This window comes from Pseudonaja textilis, chromosome 2 (assembly GCF_049901715.1).
Source record: "Pseudonaja textilis isolate UNSWEBS1 chromosome 2, rPseTex1.2, whole genome shotgun sequence".
NCBI lineage: Eukaryota > Metazoa > Chordata > Lepidosauria > Squamata > Elapidae > Pseudonaja > Pseudonaja textilis.
The window spans coordinates 142450110-142471153 of NC_141991.1; the positions used below are offsets into that span (position 1 = coordinate 142450110).

At 42.3% G+C, this 21044-nt stretch overlaps 1 protein-coding gene across 1 annotated transcript; it reads left to right on the top strand.

The window, feature by feature from the left end:
* Nucleotides 1-2443: 2443 nt before the first annotated feature.
* On the top strand, nucleotides 2444-10323 carry LOC113443296 (lysozyme C, milk isozyme-like). Its single transcript, XM_026711413.2, has 4 exons — nucleotides 2444-2587; nucleotides 8010-8171; nucleotides 9206-9284; nucleotides 10215-10323. Exons 1-4 carry the CDS (start codon nucleotides 2452-2454, stop codon nucleotides 10279-10281), a joined length of 444 nt encoding a protein of 147 aa, XP_026567198.1. The 5' UTR covers nucleotides 2444-2451; the 3' UTR covers nucleotides 10282-10323.
* The last annotated feature ends 10721 nt before the right edge of the window (nucleotides 10324-21044 follow it).

The window sequence follows — 21044 nt, forward strand, 5'->3', positions numbered from 1 at the left end:
TGAAAGCAGTTTTGACACCCACAAAGTGGGGCAGCCAAACAGGAATGGCAGTCGTGACTATGGGATTTTCTGGATAAACAGCCCTTGGTGGTGCAACAATTACCAGGGCCTTACAGCTAATGTCTGCAATAAGCTTTGTAGTGGTAAGATATGTAGGGTCGAAGATATATAATCTTGATAAAGGAATGCAAGAATTGTTAAAAGAACTATTAAGAGATTAATATTAATTAATATTAATATTAATTAATATTAAGTTGATGAGAAAAGAATGACGACTCAGTCCTGGGAAAGAAGGAAGCATCTGAAAGAGATTGAAAATTACCTGACCTTGATCCTGTTTGTGTATGAGGTGGGAGAGAGAAGCTTTTAAAGTTCTATTCTTATTATTGTGGTCTATAACAATGAAGTAGTATAGATTCCCATAATCCTTGTAGTGTTTTTTTTTTTCCTGACCTGATCTACTACCAAGGGCTGACACCTATTTCATTAGAAAAGCAAAAAGGTGAAATGTCCGAAAGAACTCAATTGAAAAGTTTGTAGGGAAATTCTAATCCTCTTTCTCTTTTATCCGTCTTTCTAATTGTCCAATTGCACCCATCACTTCATGAAGATTCATGCTTAATCATCTTGTCTCTCAAAACTGTTTCAAGTTCCTACTTGGATCATTGTGATAGTACCTACTTACATTGCTTTTTGTTGTCCTGCTATCGTTCTTCAGTCTGCATCTCTACTTAGTATCCCATTTCTAAGCTTCTCATAAGTTGTCTACCTACCCCCACAAAGACATATCTGACTTTGTGCCTCCAAGCCACCCAATCCAGTGTAGTCTGATATCTAATGAGCATCAGATCCAATTGGAGGCTGTTTGGATCTCAGGGAAGCCAGATTCTTGCTTCTAAAAGATACTCTTACTGTTTATATCAGATCTGAAATAGTCTAATCCTGGATAGACAGACAAAATTGGAGATGAGTTAGTCTACGGGGATCCTGTCAACAGGTACGGCTTTTGCAGATAAAAACCAACACCCTGAATTTCCCAAGAAAACAATGGCAACTGTTGGAATATAGTGTTCATATATTTTATGCAACAATAAAGCAGCAGAGAGAGATATTCTCCAACCAGTATATGACAGTGTTTGTAAATTTGTAGTTGCATCTATGGTATACTCGATGTCTTTTATCTGAATTAAAAGTTTCTGGCTTCTTGTCACAGCTAAGCAGAAAAGTACATGTGGACTGTGCACCATTGGTTTTGTGGGGTTATATACAGAACTTCATACAGAACAACAACTAAACTGACTTATGTCCATTCCTGCTTCTACTGCCCATTGTACTTTCTGGGTAGTCTTCGAGAACAGCCTATGTAGAGTTCACTGCAGTGACTCATACTGTGAATGATTCACAGAATCCAGTTATAGAATTCAGCCATTTCAGATCATGGAAAAAATTATGTGGTCACAGAGAGTTGATGATGACTTGATGACACATGTAAGAAGGGTAAACAACAATAAAATCAAATGTCAGCCTCTTTGATGCTTGTTTGCTATCAGCTGCCATAGTAACGGAGAGTGGGGAAGATTGCTATTTGAGTGGGGAAGTGAGCTCCAGAGAAGATGGCCTGTGTGTGAACCAAAAGGGAGGGATGCTCTCATGATCTATTGCACAGCTAAATGGACTTGTTTATACCCAGTCAAGGTCAACCATCTTGGCACACTAGATGGGGGAGAAACACCTGAAGATGTGCCCCACATGACACCACACAATAAAAGCCCTCTCCCTTTTTCACATACATCAAATATGAGGCGCATAAAAAAGCTTGCGGCTTCAATCACAGTTGAAACCAGCACTTGTTCATTGAGCCAATATCTGTCAAGCATTTTTAATGCCATCTACTATTTGTTTGTTTTGGCTTCTGATAAAATTGAAAATGGTAATTATTATTTCTCCTTGATCTTTGCCCTCAGCACTCCCTGCTTATTAGTTGACATTAATCTCAGATAGGGGAATTCTAGAGTTGTAATTGCAGGAATGTTCCAATCTCGGATGGCAAACCTCAGATAAGAATGTTTCCAAGCAAATACAACTCAGGTAAACAAAGTCACTAATCTAAAGGAGGATTAGAGAGAAGAAGTAAACATATGTTAGACTTTAACTACAGATAATTAATTGTATGGATTACTGTGCAAAACAGCAATGAAAGTTAAGCAGTAACCAAAGTTAACCAATGATGGAGGATAATTAAAAATGTGTATAAATACAAGACTAGACTCCAATAAAGATCATCATGATTCAGTTGTTCATGATAAAACAACTCGACTGCCTCATCATTACAACAGGGAATTATTGCTACATACCTTGTTTACATCCCTCCAGAGGTGCCAATTTCTCAAGCTGTGACTATAAAATCCTGTCCTGGCAAAGTCAGACATCGTCCCCCAAGGAGCCATAGCAATGAAGGCAATAGTGCTCATCCTCCTCTTCCTCTTCATTGCAGCCAATGAAGCCAAAGTATACCCCAAATGTGAACTGGCTTCAATTCTGAGACAAAATGGCATAAATAGATATTATGGCTACAGGTTGGGCAACTGTGAGTTTACTCTTTTTTTCTCCACCATAGCAAGTTCCAGGTTTGCAAGGGGGATCCAAAATGGGGCAGATTTTTCAAGAATTACTTCAACCCAGGGGTGGGATTCAAAAATTTTAACAACTGGTTCTGTGGGCATGGCTAGGTGAGTGTGGCCATGTGACTGTGTGGGCATGGCTTTTTTTGCAGCAAATCCCCCCCCCCTTCTTGGGCCTTCTGGGCCTCAGGGAAGCCTCCTGGGGTGGGGTGGGGGGACATTTTTTCTCCCAGATGGCTCAGGAATAAAGAACAGAGCCTAAGGGGTCATTTTTGCTCCCAGGAAGTTTCCCTGGGGCCCAGGAAGGCAAAAAATGGTGTGTGTGGGTGTGTGTGCTGTGCTGTGCTGTGCCCCCCCCCCTTAATTTTTACCTTTCTGGAAGTCTCCTGGGTAAAGAAGTAAGAGGAGGGGAATCCCAGCACAGCTGATCATAGGAAGTTCCTGTTCATTAGAGACAGCTGATGGTTGGGGGGGGGAGAAATACCTTAAAGAGTGACCAGGCAGGGAAGAATCCAGTCAGTGATGTTGGGCATGTGCATGACGTTGCACATGCGCAATAAGGACTGACTTGGCGGGGTGTGGAGGGATGGGCAGAGAGGGGCAAGGCCAGCCAGGGGAATGATTTGCCTGCAGAATCATAACAATTGGTTCTATAGAACCAGTCCGACCTGATAGAATCCCACCCTAGGTTCAACCAACCTTCCTAATGAATCATTTGAATGTTCTTAGAATGAGAATATATGTTTTCTTTGCATCCCAAATGATTAGAGATAGCTTCTCCCAGGACTAACACCCTTATTTTTATCAAGATAGTAGATTTCCAATTTGTTGCCTGATTGGGACAATTGCAGAACTGAGATACGGCTATGCCATCTTGGTCTCCATGTAGTTTGATTGTTTTACAATTATGGCTTAGACAATATTTTATTTACTCTCTTAAGAATAAGGGATTATCCCTACCAGGATAAACATCCTCTCAGAAGTAAGATCTTTCAAATTCCACCAAATCATTTAAATTTAGTAAATTTGGGGCCATCATAGAAGATTTCCTACATTTGGAGTGTTAAGTTCGGAAGGTCGGGTTCCTTTAAGACAAGAGACTTCGACTCAGTAACAACAGCTCTTTATTTACTGGCTAGAACAAGCTTAAGAAGCAATAGCAGCCGCGGCAGCTCTTCTTGACTTGCACGCTTCATTTAGTCTCTGATCGTCGGCCGGTTCGGCTGGGCTCCGCGTCGCTCTCAACTCTGCTGATGGAACTGCCTGGAAGGGTGAGCCGGGCCTATAGCTGCGACTCCCACCTGGTTCACCCAGGTTGGTCGAGTCGTTCGCTCCGCTGCTCCTGCCTGGATTTTCTGGGCTGGTCGAGCTTGTCCAGTCATTCCTTTCAGGTGAAGCACCTGTCTGCAGCGGTTCTGAGTTTTCAGGTGAGTTTGGTTGGTTTATTTTGGGGGTTTGGTCAGGGGGGTGTTCTGCTTGCATTGAGTTTTTTCTGTTTTCAATGTTTGAGGTTTCCCCCCCCCCCCTCTGATTTCTTTATTAAGGTCTGGACTGGCTAGCCTTGACTGTAGCTGGTTGATATGGCATTTCCAGCTACGCCCATCAGTTGTTTCTAGGCAGTAGGACCGGGGGGTGGTTATTTGGGTGATGCGTGCAGGTACCCAGAGAGGGTCCCCGGTGAAGCTCTTCACGAAGACAGTGTCACTGATGTTGAATGCGCGATGTCAGCTGGTGGAGCCTGGGGGTTTCTCCGGGTTATAGGTGGGGTGTAAACGGTCTAGTGGTGAACGGAGCTTTCTGCCCATAAGTAGTTCCACTGGGCATTTATTAGTGGTTGTGTTCGGCGTGATGTGTTGTATCAGTAGCATTTTATTGATTTTTTCCTGGATGTTGCCATCTTCAATTTTTTGTAGGGTTTTTTTGTAAACTGAACCGCCGGGTAAGCGGGCGATGTCAAAGCATGTCTGATGCCCCGGGCAGATATTGTTCGAATGCCAATGCCATGAACTGTGGCCCATGAACTGTGGCCCTATTACATCAGGCAACCCGTGTGTGGCAAAAAGTTTGTTGAGTTTAGTTATGATGGCCTCTGTGGTTGTCTTTTTCATAGTGCAAACTTCCAGCCAATTAGAATAGGCATCGACGGTTATCAGGAATGTGTGTCCGTGAGTGGGGCCAGCGAAATCAAGGTGGATTCATGACCAGGGGCCTCTGGGTGTTTCCTATTCCAGAGGTGGTGCTGTGGGGGGGGGGTGGATCGCATTTGTTGACAACTGTTGCATGCGGCGACCCATGTTTCGATCTGTCCATCCCCGGCCACCAAGTGTAGCTTCTTGCCAGGGCTTTCATCCAGACGATGCCCGGGTGCCCTTCGTGCAGCATGTCCAATACTTTGGTTTGTAATGTTTCTGGTATCACCACCCGATCTCCCCAAAGTATGCACCCTTTTAGAGCTCAGTTAGCCGGTTCCTGAAAGCTTTAAAGTGTTCATCTTTGTTATTTTCTGGCCAACCTCGTTCTACCCAGCTCAAGACTCGCGTCAGCCACCTGTCTTTTTTTGTCTCGTGGGCAATGTCTGGCGCAGTGAGGAGTGGGCTGGGTAGGGTTTCTATTTGGAGAACTTGAGAGGTGGGTGCTGGGTCATCTTACACGTCTGGGAGGGGTGAGCGGCTTAAGGCATCGGCGTGCAGAATGTCCTTGCCGGGGCGGTGTATGAGCTGGTAGTTATAGGAGGCCAAGAACTCAGACCAACTCGTCATGCGAGGTGACAGAATGTTGAGGGTGGCCTTGTTGCCTGCCAATATGCCTAGCAGGGGTTTATGATCAGTAATGATTGAAAAGGTCCTACCGTAAACGTATTCGTGGAACCTTTTCACTCCGGAGATGATTGCTAGGGCTTCCTTGTCTAGCTGGCTGTAGTTTCTTTCTGGCTTGGACAGGGTTCGTGAAAAGAAGGCAATGGGTGCCTCTTTTCCATCTGGTAAGGTATGACTGAGGATTGCCCCTACTCCAAAAGGTGATGCGTCACATGTCAACGTTAGTGGTAGAATTTCACTATACTGGATGAGGACTGCATTGGAAGTTAAGAGATTTTTTATTTGTTGAAAGGCGTTTTCCTCCTGTTTTCCCCAAATCCAGGAGGCAGTTTTGTCCAGTAGTCTATGCAAGGGTTCCACCACGGTCGCCTTTTGGGGTAGGAAAACATTATAAAAGTTAATGAGTCCAAGAAATGCTTGAAGCTCCACTTTGTTTTTCGGTCTGGGGGCTTCCTTGATGGCTTTAAGTTTTTTCTCGGTGGGGTCAATTCCGTGTTTGTCTAGGAGGTACCCCCAAAACTCAACTTTCTCGGTGCATAGTTGACATTTCTCTCTTTTAACTTTCAAACCAGAGTCTTTAAATTTTTGGAGTACAACCCTTAGGCGTTTTTCTAGTTGTTTTTTATTAGCCGCTGCCACTAATACATCAAAGTACGGCACTACTCCCTTAATGCCTTGCAGCATTCTTTCCATGAGGCTTTGGAAAACCCCAGGCGCTACGCTGTCGCCGAATTGGAGGGGGTTGCATTTAAATGCCCCTCGGTGTGTTACGATCGTTTGAGCTTCGGCTGTTTCTGCATTGACCGGTAGCTGTTGATAGGCTTGTGCCAGGTCAAGCTTTACAAAGCCCCAGGCCCCCCCCACACCCCCAGTGAGTGCAGGAGGTGTTGGACTACTGGTACAGGGTAGGCACTTTGCTGCAGGGCATGGTTGAGGGTGGTGCCTCGTTGAATAACTTGGTCCAGCTGTCTCGGTTCCATCGGCTGTCAGGCTGGCGGTCCCGATGCTTTGGGGGGGTGCCATCTCATCATCTCGAGCTACTTCCTCGACACCGGGGGCTGAGGTTGCGTTTATTTTGACATACTTTTGTGATGTGCCCCCCCTTCTCGCAATGCTGACAAATGGCGTCAAGAAAATGGCATTCAGAGTGGGGGTGATCACCTCCGCATCCGGCGCATTGAAACCCTGACTTACGACACCGCCGGTCTCGTCGATCACGTTCTGACTGGAGCCAGTGGATTTCTTCCTCCTCGTAGTCTCTGTCAGAGGGGGATTCGGTGTTGCCGTGCTGGGTGGTGGTAGTATGCTTCTCCGATGTTGAAGCTGTTTCGCTGACTGGGCGGCGGCCGGCTCTGTTTGATCGCCACATCCGAGCCGCTGATTTGCGTGTGGCTTCTGCTGCTGTTGCTTCAGCTATGGTGTCAGCGAGGGAGATACTGCCCTTTGCCATCAACTTGCTTTGTAGAGTGGGGTCTTTTAGGCCGAGGATGACCCGATCTCGCATGGCCTCTTCTAGGTCAGTGAATCCACACAACCCTCCAAGGTCCCTCAGATCAGCTACGAATTCGCTAATGCTCTCACCCTCGTGCTGATCTCTTTGGTAAAAGTCGTGCCAGCGAATGAGGTGGGCACGGCCGGAGCATAGTGGTTTCGGAGGATGGGTGCGAGGTCGTCCCAATCCATCGTTTTGACGTCTGCGGGTTTTGCCAAAGCCTTGGCCATTTTAAACACGGCGGGCCCGCAGTGTGATAGGAATATAGCCCGTTTCTGGTTGCCGTTGGCGTCTTTCAGGTTGCTGAATTCCAAAAACATCTGAAACCAGTCGATGTAGGACTCCCAGTCCTCAGTGGCCAGATTAAAGGGTGCGGGTGGCGTGGCATTGCTGACCATCTTGATGGTCATTTCGCGCCATTTGCCACATGCTGGATTGTCTCATTGTCTTCTTTATCCCACCCTCGTCGCCAGTGTTAAGGTCGGAAGGTCGGGTTCATTTAAGACGAGAGACTTCGGCTCAGTAACAACAGCTCTTTATTTACTGGCTAGAACAAGCTTAAGAAACAATAGCAGCTGCTCTTTTATAGAGCTCACCACAGCTAGGCGGCCAATGATGCTGCTTCAAGTCTGCCATGCTTGGTTTTAGCCAATCGTGGCAGACTCTTAGCAAGCCAATCAGAACTGTCCAAGCTGTCCAATCAGGTAGTGGTCTAAATGGGCCGATGGGAATGCGAGGCTTCAAGTCTATGAATATGGAACATGGAGATTGCCAAAAGATGCACAATGAAAGAGTATTCCCTCCCGGAAGGCTTAAATTAGAAAGAGAGAAGAAAGGGGAGGTGGCTTTTTGCGCCTTTAAGAAATCCAGGTATATCTTGGAGACAGAAACAGATTTATTCCAAATTCCTTGAAGGTTTCCAAAATATACTGGACTTTTTGGGTCCTTCCTTGGTTGAGGGAAGAATGAGAAGATAGTTAAGCATTATGTTCTAAATGTTCTATTTAAAAAAAATCAGGATGGCTTTTCCATTTACAGCACAGATCTTTTATACCCCTTTCCTTGCTTGCTTTCTTCCAGGGATCTGTATGGCTTATTATGAGAGCGGATACAACAGCCGAGCTGTGGGGTCATCAAACTCAAATGGCAGTCGCAATTATGGGATTTTCCAGATAAGCAGCCGTTGGTGGTGCAACAATTACCAGGGTCCCACAGCTAATGGCTGTAATAAGCCTTGCAGTGGTAAGTCTGACAGGTTTCCAAAATTCTGTGGTTATTATGTTCCATGGCACAATGAGATAATATGCCTATACTCCTTGTGTTTCAGATGCATAGAATTGATATGGACTCACCAAAACTGTCTTTCAAAATTGTTTTGAGTTCCTGCTTGGCTCAACAGTGATAATATCTAGCCACTCTGCTTTCTGTTGGACTCTTGGCCTGTTTATCATCCTGCTACCCAACTTGTCACAACTACTCTAAATTCCTCCACACAGATATATCTCCATTTCTGTCCCCAGAACATCCACCACAGTATTATCTAAAGAGCAAAAGACTTCTATGCGGTGAAGTCCCCCTGTCCCTCTCACATTAACTATCTCACACTCTCTTCAGTGCTTTTTAAAGATTTCTTCACTTTTTTATTACTTTTATAAACAACTCAAGGTTGCACACATACTTAGCACTCATTCTTCCTCCTCCTATTTTCCTTGAAACACCTTAACTCTGTAAAGTGAGTTGGACTGAGAGGAAGAGACTGGCCCAAAGACACCCTACCAGCTTTCGTTCCAAAGGTGAGACTAGAACTCACAGTCTTCTAATTTGTAACCTGGAGATGAAAAGTGTTGCTTGTAAGAGAGCCACATGATCCTATCTTCATAATGGTTAGTCAATATCTTGCTAGAGGAAGTAATTAAAGATGCCAATTTCAGCTCCAGAATCCCACCCAGTTAAAGAATTCAATCTAATGTTTTCTGCCCTTTATCAAAAGTTAGGACTTCAAGTGAGAGATTTCCTCTCTGGTTCCTTTCCAAGAATGCAATAATGCTCTGGGGATACCTTCATATCCAGCATATTCAGTCTAGAGCAGAAACAAACTCTTAGTACTCCACATTTTTCAAACTTGTTACTCTCCATGTTCAGAGCAGGAGAAAAGGCATTTCATGGTCTACACCAGCTGGGTAAGTATCTGTTTTAAATAATAAGTTTATGGAAATTTTTGGAAATACCTTTGAAACATCTGGAATTGGATAAGTTCTAATTTGCTCTTTTGGCAGCTTTCACAAATGATGACATCACAGATGATATTACTTGTGCTAAAAGAATTGTGCGTGATCCCAATGGGATGAATGCCTGGTGAGTCAATATCTCATTAACATCTTACATTTGGAACATTGGCTAGCAACTGGACTTGTACTCATGAACTTGAATTAGTTTCTTTAGACTACTGTAAAATGTCTTAACATTTATTGTGAAATATACTACCTGAACATTACAGATTGTGTTTTTTGTTGTTATATCTCCATTCTGGTTGCTTCAAAAAATGGATTTAAGAAGTCTTTTGAATCCTGGTTTAAAAATAGCCTGAGACACAATTTAAGATGCAGCTGTTGATGCTGTTTATAGCTGGGTTACTCCTTCCCAGTCATTTTACATCAATTATCCATGTCTGTGCTTGTCAGCTGTTAAAAAATCTATGATTTAGTACCAAGTAGCAGAAGAATTAGACAAAGGGTCTTTTGAACACAAGGATTCTATGGACAAACTCCATGGGATCAGAGATCTAGTAGGTAAAGAGCAGTAGTGTGCAAAGCAGGGAGAGATCATTCCTGAAGCCTCCAATCATAGAATGATTTACTATTGAGTAGTAAGCAGCAGGTCATTAGATGAAACACTTTTCAGCTGAGTATCTAAAAGCAAAGAATAAAAATGCTTTGTGATAAATAATCTGATTTTTTTAAAAGTATTCTGTGTGCTGTTCTGAAGAGAGCCCAAGATATCTACTGGGCATTATGGCATGTAATCTTTATTAGGAGAAATAGAAAGTCAGGACTATTTTAGTTAAAACTATTGTTTTAATCTGGAGGAAAGGAGATTCATTTAAACAACTAAGAAAAGAATTGTCAATGAACAAGAAAGATGAATAAATGAAAGTTGCACTAGCTCACCTAGATGTTTCCTGAATCTCTCCAAGTAGAATTACATCATTTGAAACTGTTAAAGAAACTACCACATGTGTGTTCTACAACAAAAGTGCATTGTTCTTATTTTTATTCCTTTCTTAAGGGTTGTCTGGAAAAAATACTGCAAAGGAAAAAATCTGTCAAAATGGACCCGTGGCTGCCGGCTCTGAGTTTGATGATCCTCTTCCTCCTTCTGTGATGACAATATTATTCCTTATATAACCATACTGAGAAGTTTGATTCTGGACCTGTACTCCCCATATTGGCAGTATTGCAGCAGAAATGGTATCCAGAAGTATTCCACTTAACAATTTCATAGTGGGATAAGATCAAAAATGCATGAGTGATAGATGGCATGTGGGTTGAATGTACCAGTGAGTGACCATTACAAAGTAAATTGTAATGTACTGTGATTTGGGTGGGTAATTTGTTCATATAGAAACAATGAATGAGGATCAAATTGCAAAATAAATCCATGAAGGAAGCGTACTTGCCCAGAGGAGTTGCAGATACTAGCAACAATTACAATCCTTGTTGATTTGAGCTGACAATTCAGAGATCCGGAGATTTAAAACCCATTCCCATGTAACTGCATGTCAAAAAGATGGCTGAGAGAGAAAGACTGACCCAAGATGACCCAAGACTGGGACTGACAGTCTCCTAGTTTCTAGCCTGTGGCCTTAAACATTAAACCAAACTGACTCTCTTTTGTTTAGCTTACATCATAATAAAATGGAATAAGTACTTTCTTCTACCGCTTTCTTCAAAGGAAGGAGAACACCTCAATAGTCTACTCAAGGTGGCAACTGACTGATTTATACCCATCCCTGCCTCTGCTGCCCACTTCTGGATTACATGGCAATTCTGAGTAGTCCTCCAGGCCAGCCTAGGTAGAGTTCACTGCACTAACTTATACTGTGAATAATTTACATAATCCAATTGTAGAATTCAACAATTTCAGATCAGATGGATAAAATCCATCTACATATTCATAGAGGCTGGATGAAGACTTGATGATACATGTAAGAAGGGTAAAATGGCAATAAAACCAAGAAATAATATACAGTTCATTGGGTTATTTCAGCAAGTTGCATTATTCCACAAACATGATCACAAAGGAAAAAAAATGCCCCGAAACCAGAGTTGTATTGAAACAAACAAATGGAAACTTCAGCGAAATGTTGGGTCCCCCAGAGAGAGAGGAATGTCTTCAGGGTCCAAAAAGTCAAGGAGGCTGCAGTCACCACTCTATAAAGTCCTTTTCCTTTTTTACATACATCATATGTGAGATACATAAAAAAGGTTGGGGCCTCAATCACATAGCTGAAAGCAGCACTTGTTCATTTCTGGAATCTCTCATACAGATTCCTTGACCCAGATTCACACCCACTTTTAGTTTTGTTTGGCTTCTTATGAAATGGAACATTACAATTATTTCTTTCTCTTTTATCTGTGCCTCAGCACTCCATGCTTCTTAGTCCAAATTAACCTGAGATAGGGGAATAATTGCTACACACTTTGTTTGCCAGCTCTCCAGAGATGCCAGTTTCTCCAGCTCTGACCATAAAATCTGTTAAGTATGGTCGGTGGGTCCCATAAGAACAAGGCGTGAGTAATGAACAAACAGCTCTTTATTTAACAGGAAGAATTCTGAGACAAAACCCCTAGCCGCGGCAGCTCTTTTTATAGAGCCGGCTGCAGCTAGGCAGCCAATGACAGTTCTTTGAGTTTGCCATGCTTGGTTGTAGCCAATCGCAGCAAACCCTATACGAGCCAATCAGGGGTGTTTAAAGAGTCCAATGACGGTCCGGCTTTTCTGGACCAATAGGAATGCAGGTCTTCAAGCCGGCTAATATGGAACAAAATCCAGTAGCCTTCCTGGGGAAGTCAGACATTATCCTCCCAGGAGCCACAACAATGAAGACATTAGTGCTCATCCTCCTCTTTCTCCTCACTGCATCCAGTGAAGCCAAAATATTTTTTAGATGTGAATTGGATTCAATTCTAAAACAAAATTGCCTACCAGTTGGGCAATTGTAAGTTGACTCTCTCTCTCTCTCTCTCTCTCTCTCTCTCTCTCTCTCTCTCTCCCTCCCTCCCTCCCTCCCTCCCTCCATCTGAGCAAGATGCAGCTTTGCAAGGGGAATGCAAAATGGGGTGGATCTTTCCAAGAATGAGTTCAACCAGCCCACCCAATGAATTAAAAGCCATTTTCAATGTTCTTAGAATGAGGGGATACACTTTCTTCTCAACTCAAATGACTGGGGAGACCTCAGACTTCACCTGCACTAACAGCCTTATTTCTATGAGGCTGATTGATCTCCGGTTTGTTGCCTGATTGGGGCAATTTCAGAACTGAGATATGGTTATACCACCTTGGTCTCTATGTTATCTTTTTACAATTATGGCTTAGCCAATATTTTATTTACTCTCTCAAGAATAACAGGTGATCCCTATCAGGATCAGCATCCTCTCCAAGGTTAGATCTTTAAATTTCACCAAATCAATTAAATTCAGTATACAATTGAAGAGGCCATCACAGAAGATTTTTCCACATGTGCAGCTTGGCAGAAGATGCACAATGAAAAAAAATACCTCCTGCCTGGAAGGCTGGAATTAGGAAGAGAGAAGAAAGGAGAGGTGGCTTTATGTGCCATTAAGAAATCCCAGAATATCTTGGAGACAAGAATCAGATTTATTCCAAATTTCCAAAATGTTCTGGAGCTCTTGGGACCTTCCTTGGTTGGGGGAAGAAAGAGAAGATGGCTAACCATTCTGTTATAAATGTTATATTTAAAAATGAGAATAACTTTTATATAGTATATAAATAACATTTATAGTACCAGTCCTTTATAGTCCATTTCTCATTTTCTTTCTTCCAGGGTTCTGTCTTGCTTACGATACAAATGAGTACAACACCCAAGCTGTTGATGGGTCAAACGAGGATGGCAGTAGCAACTATGAGATTTTCCAGATGAATAGCTGTTGGTGATGCAACAATAACCAAGGCCATAAGCTAATCACTGTAATAAGCTTTGTAGTGAAGACACATCTGTCAAATCTTTAACAGACTTCAAAATTCTCTTGTAATTATGTTCTACAACACAAGATGGCAGTACACTCCTTGTGGTGATTGTTTCCGGACCTGATTTACTAGGAAGGCTCACACCTACTTCATTAGAAAAGCAATAAAATTGAAACGTTCCAAATATGTCAAATCAATTTTAGTCCTTCTTCTTCTCTCTTTTTGCTCTCTATAGGGGATTGCTCTCCATGAGGATTAACATTGAATCACTGACACTGTTTCTCAAAATTGTTCTGAGTTCCTGCTCAGGTCAACAATGAAAATATCTAGCCTTTGTGTTTTCTGGTCTCTTGGCCTTTTTCTGTTTAGCGTCCTGCTACCCAACTTGTCACAACTATTCAAAATTCCTTCACACAGATATATCTCCATTTCTGCCCCCAGAACATCCACCACAGAATTATCTAAAGAACAAAAGACTTGTATGTGTTGAAGTCCCCCTGTCCCCCTCACATTAACAATCTCACACTCTCTTCAGTGCTTTCTAAACATTTTTTTTATTCCATACTTTTATTATTTTTATAAACAACTCAAGGTTGGGTGCATGCCTAATATCTCTTCCTCCTCCTATTTTCCTTAAAACAATTTAAATCTGAAGTGAATTGAGCTGAGACGATGTGACCAGTCCAAAGTCACACAACCAGCTTTTATTACCAAAGAACTCACAGTCTCCTGGTTTGTAGCAGGGAGCCCTAACCACTAGTCTAAACTGGGTCACCACGTGCAATGGAAAGGGTTGCTTGCTTGGAGAGCCACCTGATCCTATCAATACCTTGCTGGAGGCACAAGTTAAGGGCAGCAATTTCAGTTTCACAACCCCATCTAATTAAGGAACCTGATCCTGTTTTTTCTGCCCTTTGTTAGAGAAATCTAGGTCTTGGACACAGGCGAGAGATTTCTTCTCTCATTCTTTTCCAAGAGTGCAATGAGACTGTTGGGAAGTATGCATATCCAGCATATTCAGCTCTAGAGTGGAAATTGATTACTGGTCCACCACATTTTTCAGAGTAGTTACTCTGCATCAGAGGTGGTATTCAGCAGGTTCTGACCAGTTCTGGAGAACCGGTAGCGAAAATCTTGAGTAGTTCGGAGAATCAGCAAATACCACCTCTGACTGGAGATTTTACAGTACCCTTCCCCTGCCATGCCCACCAAGCCACACCCACAGAACCAGTAGTAAAAAAAATTGAATCCCACCACTGCTCCGCATGGTTTACAACAGGGGTCACCAACCTTTTGGACCTTAGGGACCACCAAACTCATAATTTTAGATCCCAGGGACCACTAACTGGTTCTGTGGGTGTGGACTAATTTGTGGGTGTGGCTTGGTGGTCATGTGACTGGCTGGGTGTGGTTTGTATGTAAATATTATAAATATTTATATAAATATTGAATTATTTATTAAAAAATAGCAACTTTTACCAAAATCAGGCAAAGCAGGCAGGCAGGTTGAGTTGCTCACAGAATCACATTTTCATTCAGAAATCTATCTGTCTGCCATTGGCTAGCTTAGTCTGTCACATATTTGCTTGCAAGCAAACTCACAAAATTAACTCACAACACACCGTGTAGGTAATTATTGATTTTTTTTAAAAAAAGAGCAAGTTTTACCCCAAATCAGGCAAAGCAGGCAGATTGAGTTGCTCACAGAATCATTCAGTGATCTATCTATCTGCCATCGGCTAGCTCAGTCTCTCAAGTTTGCTTGCCGTAAGTCTGCACTGAATTTGCTTGCAAGATAACCTTCAGTCCTAAGGGAGGTTCAGCTGTACTTAAAAGCAGAGCCAAAGATCTAAAGACTAGTGAGAAAGCAAGAAATCGAATTATTTCCTGCTTCCTAGCTAATCTAAATTTTCCAGCACAGCAGAACAGATGATGGTCGGAAAAAGGAAAAATAACAACTTAGCAGGCAAGTTTGCTGGGTAAAGAGTGAGTGGGCGGGGAGGGTTCCCTCAGGCCATGTGAGCGACACAGCCTTGTGTTTCTGTGCAGCCTGGATTAATTGCTTTGGGGGGGTGCTCTGGGGGTGAAATTTTTCTGCGGCCCACCAAAATTTTCTCATGGCCCACCAGTGGTGACCACTGGTTTAGAACATGAGAAGAGGAAATTCATGCTCTACACCAGTTGTACAAAAAGTAAATGATACCAAGAAGGACATGAATATATCACATAATGTGCACAACTAGTGAAATCCTATGATTAAAGGGCCTTTTAGGTAAGAATCTGCTTTAAATAATAATTTTATACAAATCTTTGGAAATACCACTAAAACATCTGGAGTTGGACAAATTCCAAATTCCAATTTGCCTCTTTCTGCAGCTTTCACAGATGATGTCACAGATGATATTGCTTGTGCTAAGCAAATTGTATGTAGTAGTGATAAGGTAAGTGCCAGGTGGGTCAATCTCTCATTAACATCTTCCACTTGTAACATTGGGTAGCAACTGTAGTCATAGAAGTTAATGGCCTTTCTTTGTATAACTTTTAGCATTGATGGTAAAATATGCTTTCTGAATATGGCTGGCTGCATTTTTATTGCTATACTTGTGTTGAAAGAAAAATCAGGTCCAGTTCCAAGCCAGGAATAAAATGGAGGCTGCTTAAAAAAGAAAGTTTATTGATGTGCAGAACCAACAATAGCATGCAATTCTGGGACAGCAGACAAAACGGCTGAATGAGTGGATGGATCTTGATAGCTTTCTGTGGTTTTCTGTTTGAAATGCTCTAGGGGGTTGTGCAAGATAGTGAGTTTTGTGTCCTTTGCTATTTTAATGGTGGTGAGTTAATCCTATTATGTCCTAAAAGTCATGTCCTGTCTTTCTTCATCTTAATCAGTTGGAACAAAAGGTGTTTTGTTTATGAATAGATTGTCCCCTGTCTCTCTTAATGGGTACAAAATTTCCATCTCTAAAGGCTTGAGGCTTCTGCTGGAGGCTATTAAGACTGGGGCTGCTTTCTGCCTTTAAGAACATGTTTTCTCTATTTTCCTTTGGAAAAATATTCTATCTCACCTCCTTTAATATTAAGAATAAAGAATATTTTAATCTGGGGAGAGGGTGCTTCCTACATTTGCATTCTAATTGCTTTAAAATATGGGTTTCTTTTTTGAAGTTAGGTTTAGCGGTAGACTAAGACACAAAACTGATTGGGAAGGGCTGTTGATGTTGATGCTAGTTGTATTATTCCTTCCCAGGGATTTTACATACATTATCCACCTATGTGCTTTAAAACCTGTAGGGACAGGTTGCAGAAGGATTTGGCAGACAGCCTTTTAAACACCAGGATTTTGATCCAATGCACAAGCTCCCTAGGATCAGAGAACTGGATCTGTAAACAGCATAGTAGAGTGAGAAACAGGGAAAGACCATTCATGAAGCCTCCAACAGGATGGGTAGGAAAGGGGGCTGCAGAAGCAGATCATTAGATGGGAAACTCTTGAGCCAACAATCAGCATTTAAAAGCAAACTATAAAGACATTATGTAGCCAACACTTGAGTTATCTAAAAGTTACTCTGCTGTGTGCTCTTTTGAAGCATTCTCAGATTTTGGCTGGGATTTTATGATCCTCTGGTGCTCACCCAATATTTTGGAATTTAACACACAAGAATATACAACAAAATTGAGGAGCATCTAAGTAGCACACAATTTGGTTTCAGAAACAATCTTGGTACACGAGATGCCATATCCAGCATTCAAGTTCTTGTACAGCGTTGTATAGATGTCAGTCACAGTGTTTACATGTGCTTCATTGATGTTCAAATAGCATTTGATAAAATAAGACACAGCAAACTGTTACAGATCCTGAAACAAGTGGGACAAAGATGACACAGACATACAAATCATAAAGAATCTATACTGGCATCAGGTAGCAAATGGCCAAAAATACTCAGATGATGGAGAAATATGAAGAGGGGTCAGACAAGGCTGTATTTTGTCTCCACTATTGTTTAATATTTATTCTGAATCAATTTTCAGTGAAGCACTGGAAAACATTGATGGCGTTCAGGTCAACAATTTAAGGCAGGAGTTAGGGCTTTGAGTTTGACACCCCTGATTTAAGGTATGCTGATGATACAGTTATGCTTGCCAGTAAGCATGACCTTCAGCTCTTCATCAACAGAGCCACAGAAATATCTTGAAAATACAGCTTGAAGCTTAACACCTTAAAAACCAAGATCACAGTCAACAGCAAACAAACCATTAATTTACCACGAATAACTTCGGAAGGAATACCACTAAAAAAAAGTCAAAAGGATCACATACCTTCTAATACGTTCTAATTTACATGAAGGCTGGGACATGGCCACTGAAGTAAAGACAAGGATAGAGAAAGCTCGAACAGCATTCTTCAAAATGAAAAATGTCTTCTGCAGTCACGACATAAGCCTAAGATTGAAAATCAGGCTTGTCAGATGTTAATCTTTTCTAGCCTGCTTTACGAAGTAGAGAGTTGGTTGCTAATAGAAAGCCACTTAAAGAGACTAGAAGCAAGTAGTCCTTTATGGGTCTAAGTCTACATGGAGGGAAGTAAGCAGTGGGGTGCCACAAGGTTCTGTCTTAGGCCCAGTACTCTTCAATACCTTAATTAACGACTTAGATGAGAGAATAGAAGGGGAACTTACCAAATTTGCAGATGATACTAAACTGGCAGGAATAGCCAACACCCAAGAAGATAGGCTCAAGATCTGGATGGATCTTGACAGACTAGAACACTGGGCTGTATCTAACAAAATGAAATTCAATGTAGAGAAAAGTAAAGTCCTACACTTAGGCAAGAAAAACCAAAAGTACACATATAGACTGGGTGAAACCAGACTCAATAGCAGTAACTGTGAGAGGGATCTTGGAGTCTTAGTGGACAACCAGCTAAATATGAGCCAGCAGTGTCCAGCAGCCACCAAAAAAGCTAATGCAATTCTAAATTGCATTAACAGAGGGATACAATCAAGATCCAGTGAGGTACTCATATCATTCTATAAAGCCTTAGTAAACCACACCTAGAGTACTGTGTCCAGTTTTGGTAACCACACTATAAATAAGATGTTGAGACTCTAGAAAAAGTACAGAGAAGAGCAACCAGGATGATTAGGAGACTGGAGACTAAAACATATGAAGAACGGTTACAAGTGGGCATGGCTAGTCTAGTGAAGAGAAGGACCAGGGTAGACATGATAGCAGTGTTCCAATATTTGAGGGGCTGCCACAGAGAGGAGGAGATCAAGCTATTTTCTAAAGCATCCGAAGGCCAGACAAGGAATAATGGATGGAAACTGAACAAGAAGAGATTTAACCTGGAAATAAGGAGAAACTTTCTGACAGTGAGAAGAATCAACCAAAGGTACAGCTTGCCCTCAGAAGTTGTGGGAGCATCATCACTTGAGACTTTCAAGAAGAGACTGGACTGTCATTTGTCAGAAATGGTGTAGGGTCTCCCGCTTGGGCGGAGAGTTGGAGTAGATGACCTACAAAGTCCCTTCCAACTCTGATTATCTCTGATTATCTGTTATCTATTAGAAGCATTTGAAATGTGGATTTATAGGCAGCTGTTACATATAAGCCAGGTTGACAAACTCAGAAATGAGAAGGTGATAAGCCACCTTGGAAAAACAAGGGAAATCATCAAAACTGTGAAAAGCAAAAGTTAGATTAGTTTGGACATGTAACAAGATGCCCGGAAAAATACTAGATATTTCACTTAATCCTCCAGGGAAAGATTGAAGTCAAACAAAATCCAGGCAGAAGAAGAACATCATAGCTTCAAAATCTAAGGGACTGTATGGACAAAACTCAGCAGGACTTTTACATGTGGCTGTTGATAAAAATAGGATTGCCAACATGATTGTCAATGTCTAATGATGGATATGGCACAAGAAGAAGAAGGAAGCACCTGAAAAATTAGCTCTTGGTTTGTTCCTTCCTTTTTGGTATTTATTCTCCAGTCAAATCAATAAAGTTTAAAATAAAAAACTTCAAATCTATTTTGAAATATCATTGAATCAAAACTGATGGTGGTGGTGGTGGTGGTGCTGGCTGGTTTGCTGTAGTGGTTAAGGTGCTGGCTTAGAAAGCAGGAGACAGTGAATTCTAGTCCTGCCTCAAGCATGAAAGCCAGCTGGATGATTTGGTGCAAGGCACACTCACTAAGCCCAATCCACCTCAAAGAGTTGTTGTATGGAAAATAGGAAGGAGTATATCCCTTCAGATGCTTATTTATACCCCCTCTGTCTTCCTAACTCATCATGGATGTGGTTGCTAGGAGTGATGGCACATAATCAATTAATCCGTCAATTTTCATCGTTCTCCTCTCTTCTGGTTGTAGAAAAATCATTCTCCATTTTCCTCCCAGGCAGCTGATCATGCTGATTATCAGTCCAATGGGAAAAACAGATGGAGTTTCCTGTAATTCAAAGGTTTTACTTTCTATGGTCAAGAATTGTTCTGGGTGTCTGGATTGCAGACTCTCATCTGTTTTCTAAAGACAAAAGTAAAGGTTCCTTCGCACATACATGCTAGTTGTTTTCGGTGCTCATCTCCGTTACAAAGCCGAAGAGCCAGCGCTGTCTGAAGATGTCTCCGTGATCATGTGGCAGGCATGACTAAACGTCAAAGGTGCATGGAACGCTGTTACCTTCCCACCAAGGTGGTCCCTATGGTTCTATTTGCATTTTTACATGCTTTCGAACTGCTAGATTGGCAGAAGCTGGGACAAGCAATGGGAGCTCACTCCACTATGCAGCGCTAGGGATTCGAACCACCAAACTGCTGACCTTTCTGATCAACAAGCTCAGTGTCTTAGCCACTGAGCCACTATGTCCCTTTCATCTGTTTCCTAAGTCAAGACAAATGTTGCAGGCAATAGAAACATTTCTATTTTCTCAACTCAGAAAAGAAAATTGATTATCTTGGCCAGTAGCTGTAAATGGACACATCTTTTTAATAAAGCTGCTGAAAGGAAGTGTCCAAAATCTCTCACAATTGGCCATCCTGGTTACTGGATTCAGCAAAACCTGGGAAGTCACAAGTTCCTTATTCCTGATTTACCTATTTTATTAAAGTGCCACCTAAGCTTGTTATTGCTGCCAAATCTTCATTATATAAATTGCATGCAATAGGTTAAACACTGGAGAAAGTGGGAAGCAACTTCTCTGGAGTGTTTTCCCTTTCTGTTGCTGGTACTTTGCTTGTGTGAAATGACCATTCAAAGTTACAATGGCACTGAAAAAAGTGACTTATGACCATTTTTCACACTTACGACTGTTGCAGCATCCCCACAGTCATGAGAGGCCAGGCGAGGAGATGTGTGCCTCGATGTGAGTGATGTTGAGTTGGCCATGCCCAGCCAATAACATGACCACCAAGCCAAGTTCACCCAGTCACATGACCACCAAGCCACACCCACCACCTAAGCCAAGCCCAAAATTTTGAAATCCCACCCCTGTGTGGAACAACAAGAACACGATCTTCCCACTTGGGAGAAAGGAAAAGAAAGAAAAGAGAGGGAGGAAGGGAGAAAAAGAGAGGAAGGTAGGAAAAGAAAAGAAAGGAAAAAGGAAAGAAAGGAAAAGGAAGGGAGAAACAGAGAGGTTTTCTCCAGCACCTCCAATTGCCCACCACCCTCTGCAATCAATGCTACCTACCCCCTGCTGCCCTCACCAGTCACCCCACCACCACCTTACATCACCGCCCCCCACAGTTGCCCACTGCCTGATTGGCTGCCAGGAGCCATGGCTTCTGGTCCCGTGCAGCGAATTCTCCTGGTAAAACTCTGCCTTGGGGAATCAGCTGGGATGAGGGGCTGGGAGTGCGGGGGGGAATTGGCAGTGGAGAATCACCAGCAGAGGCCAATCGAGG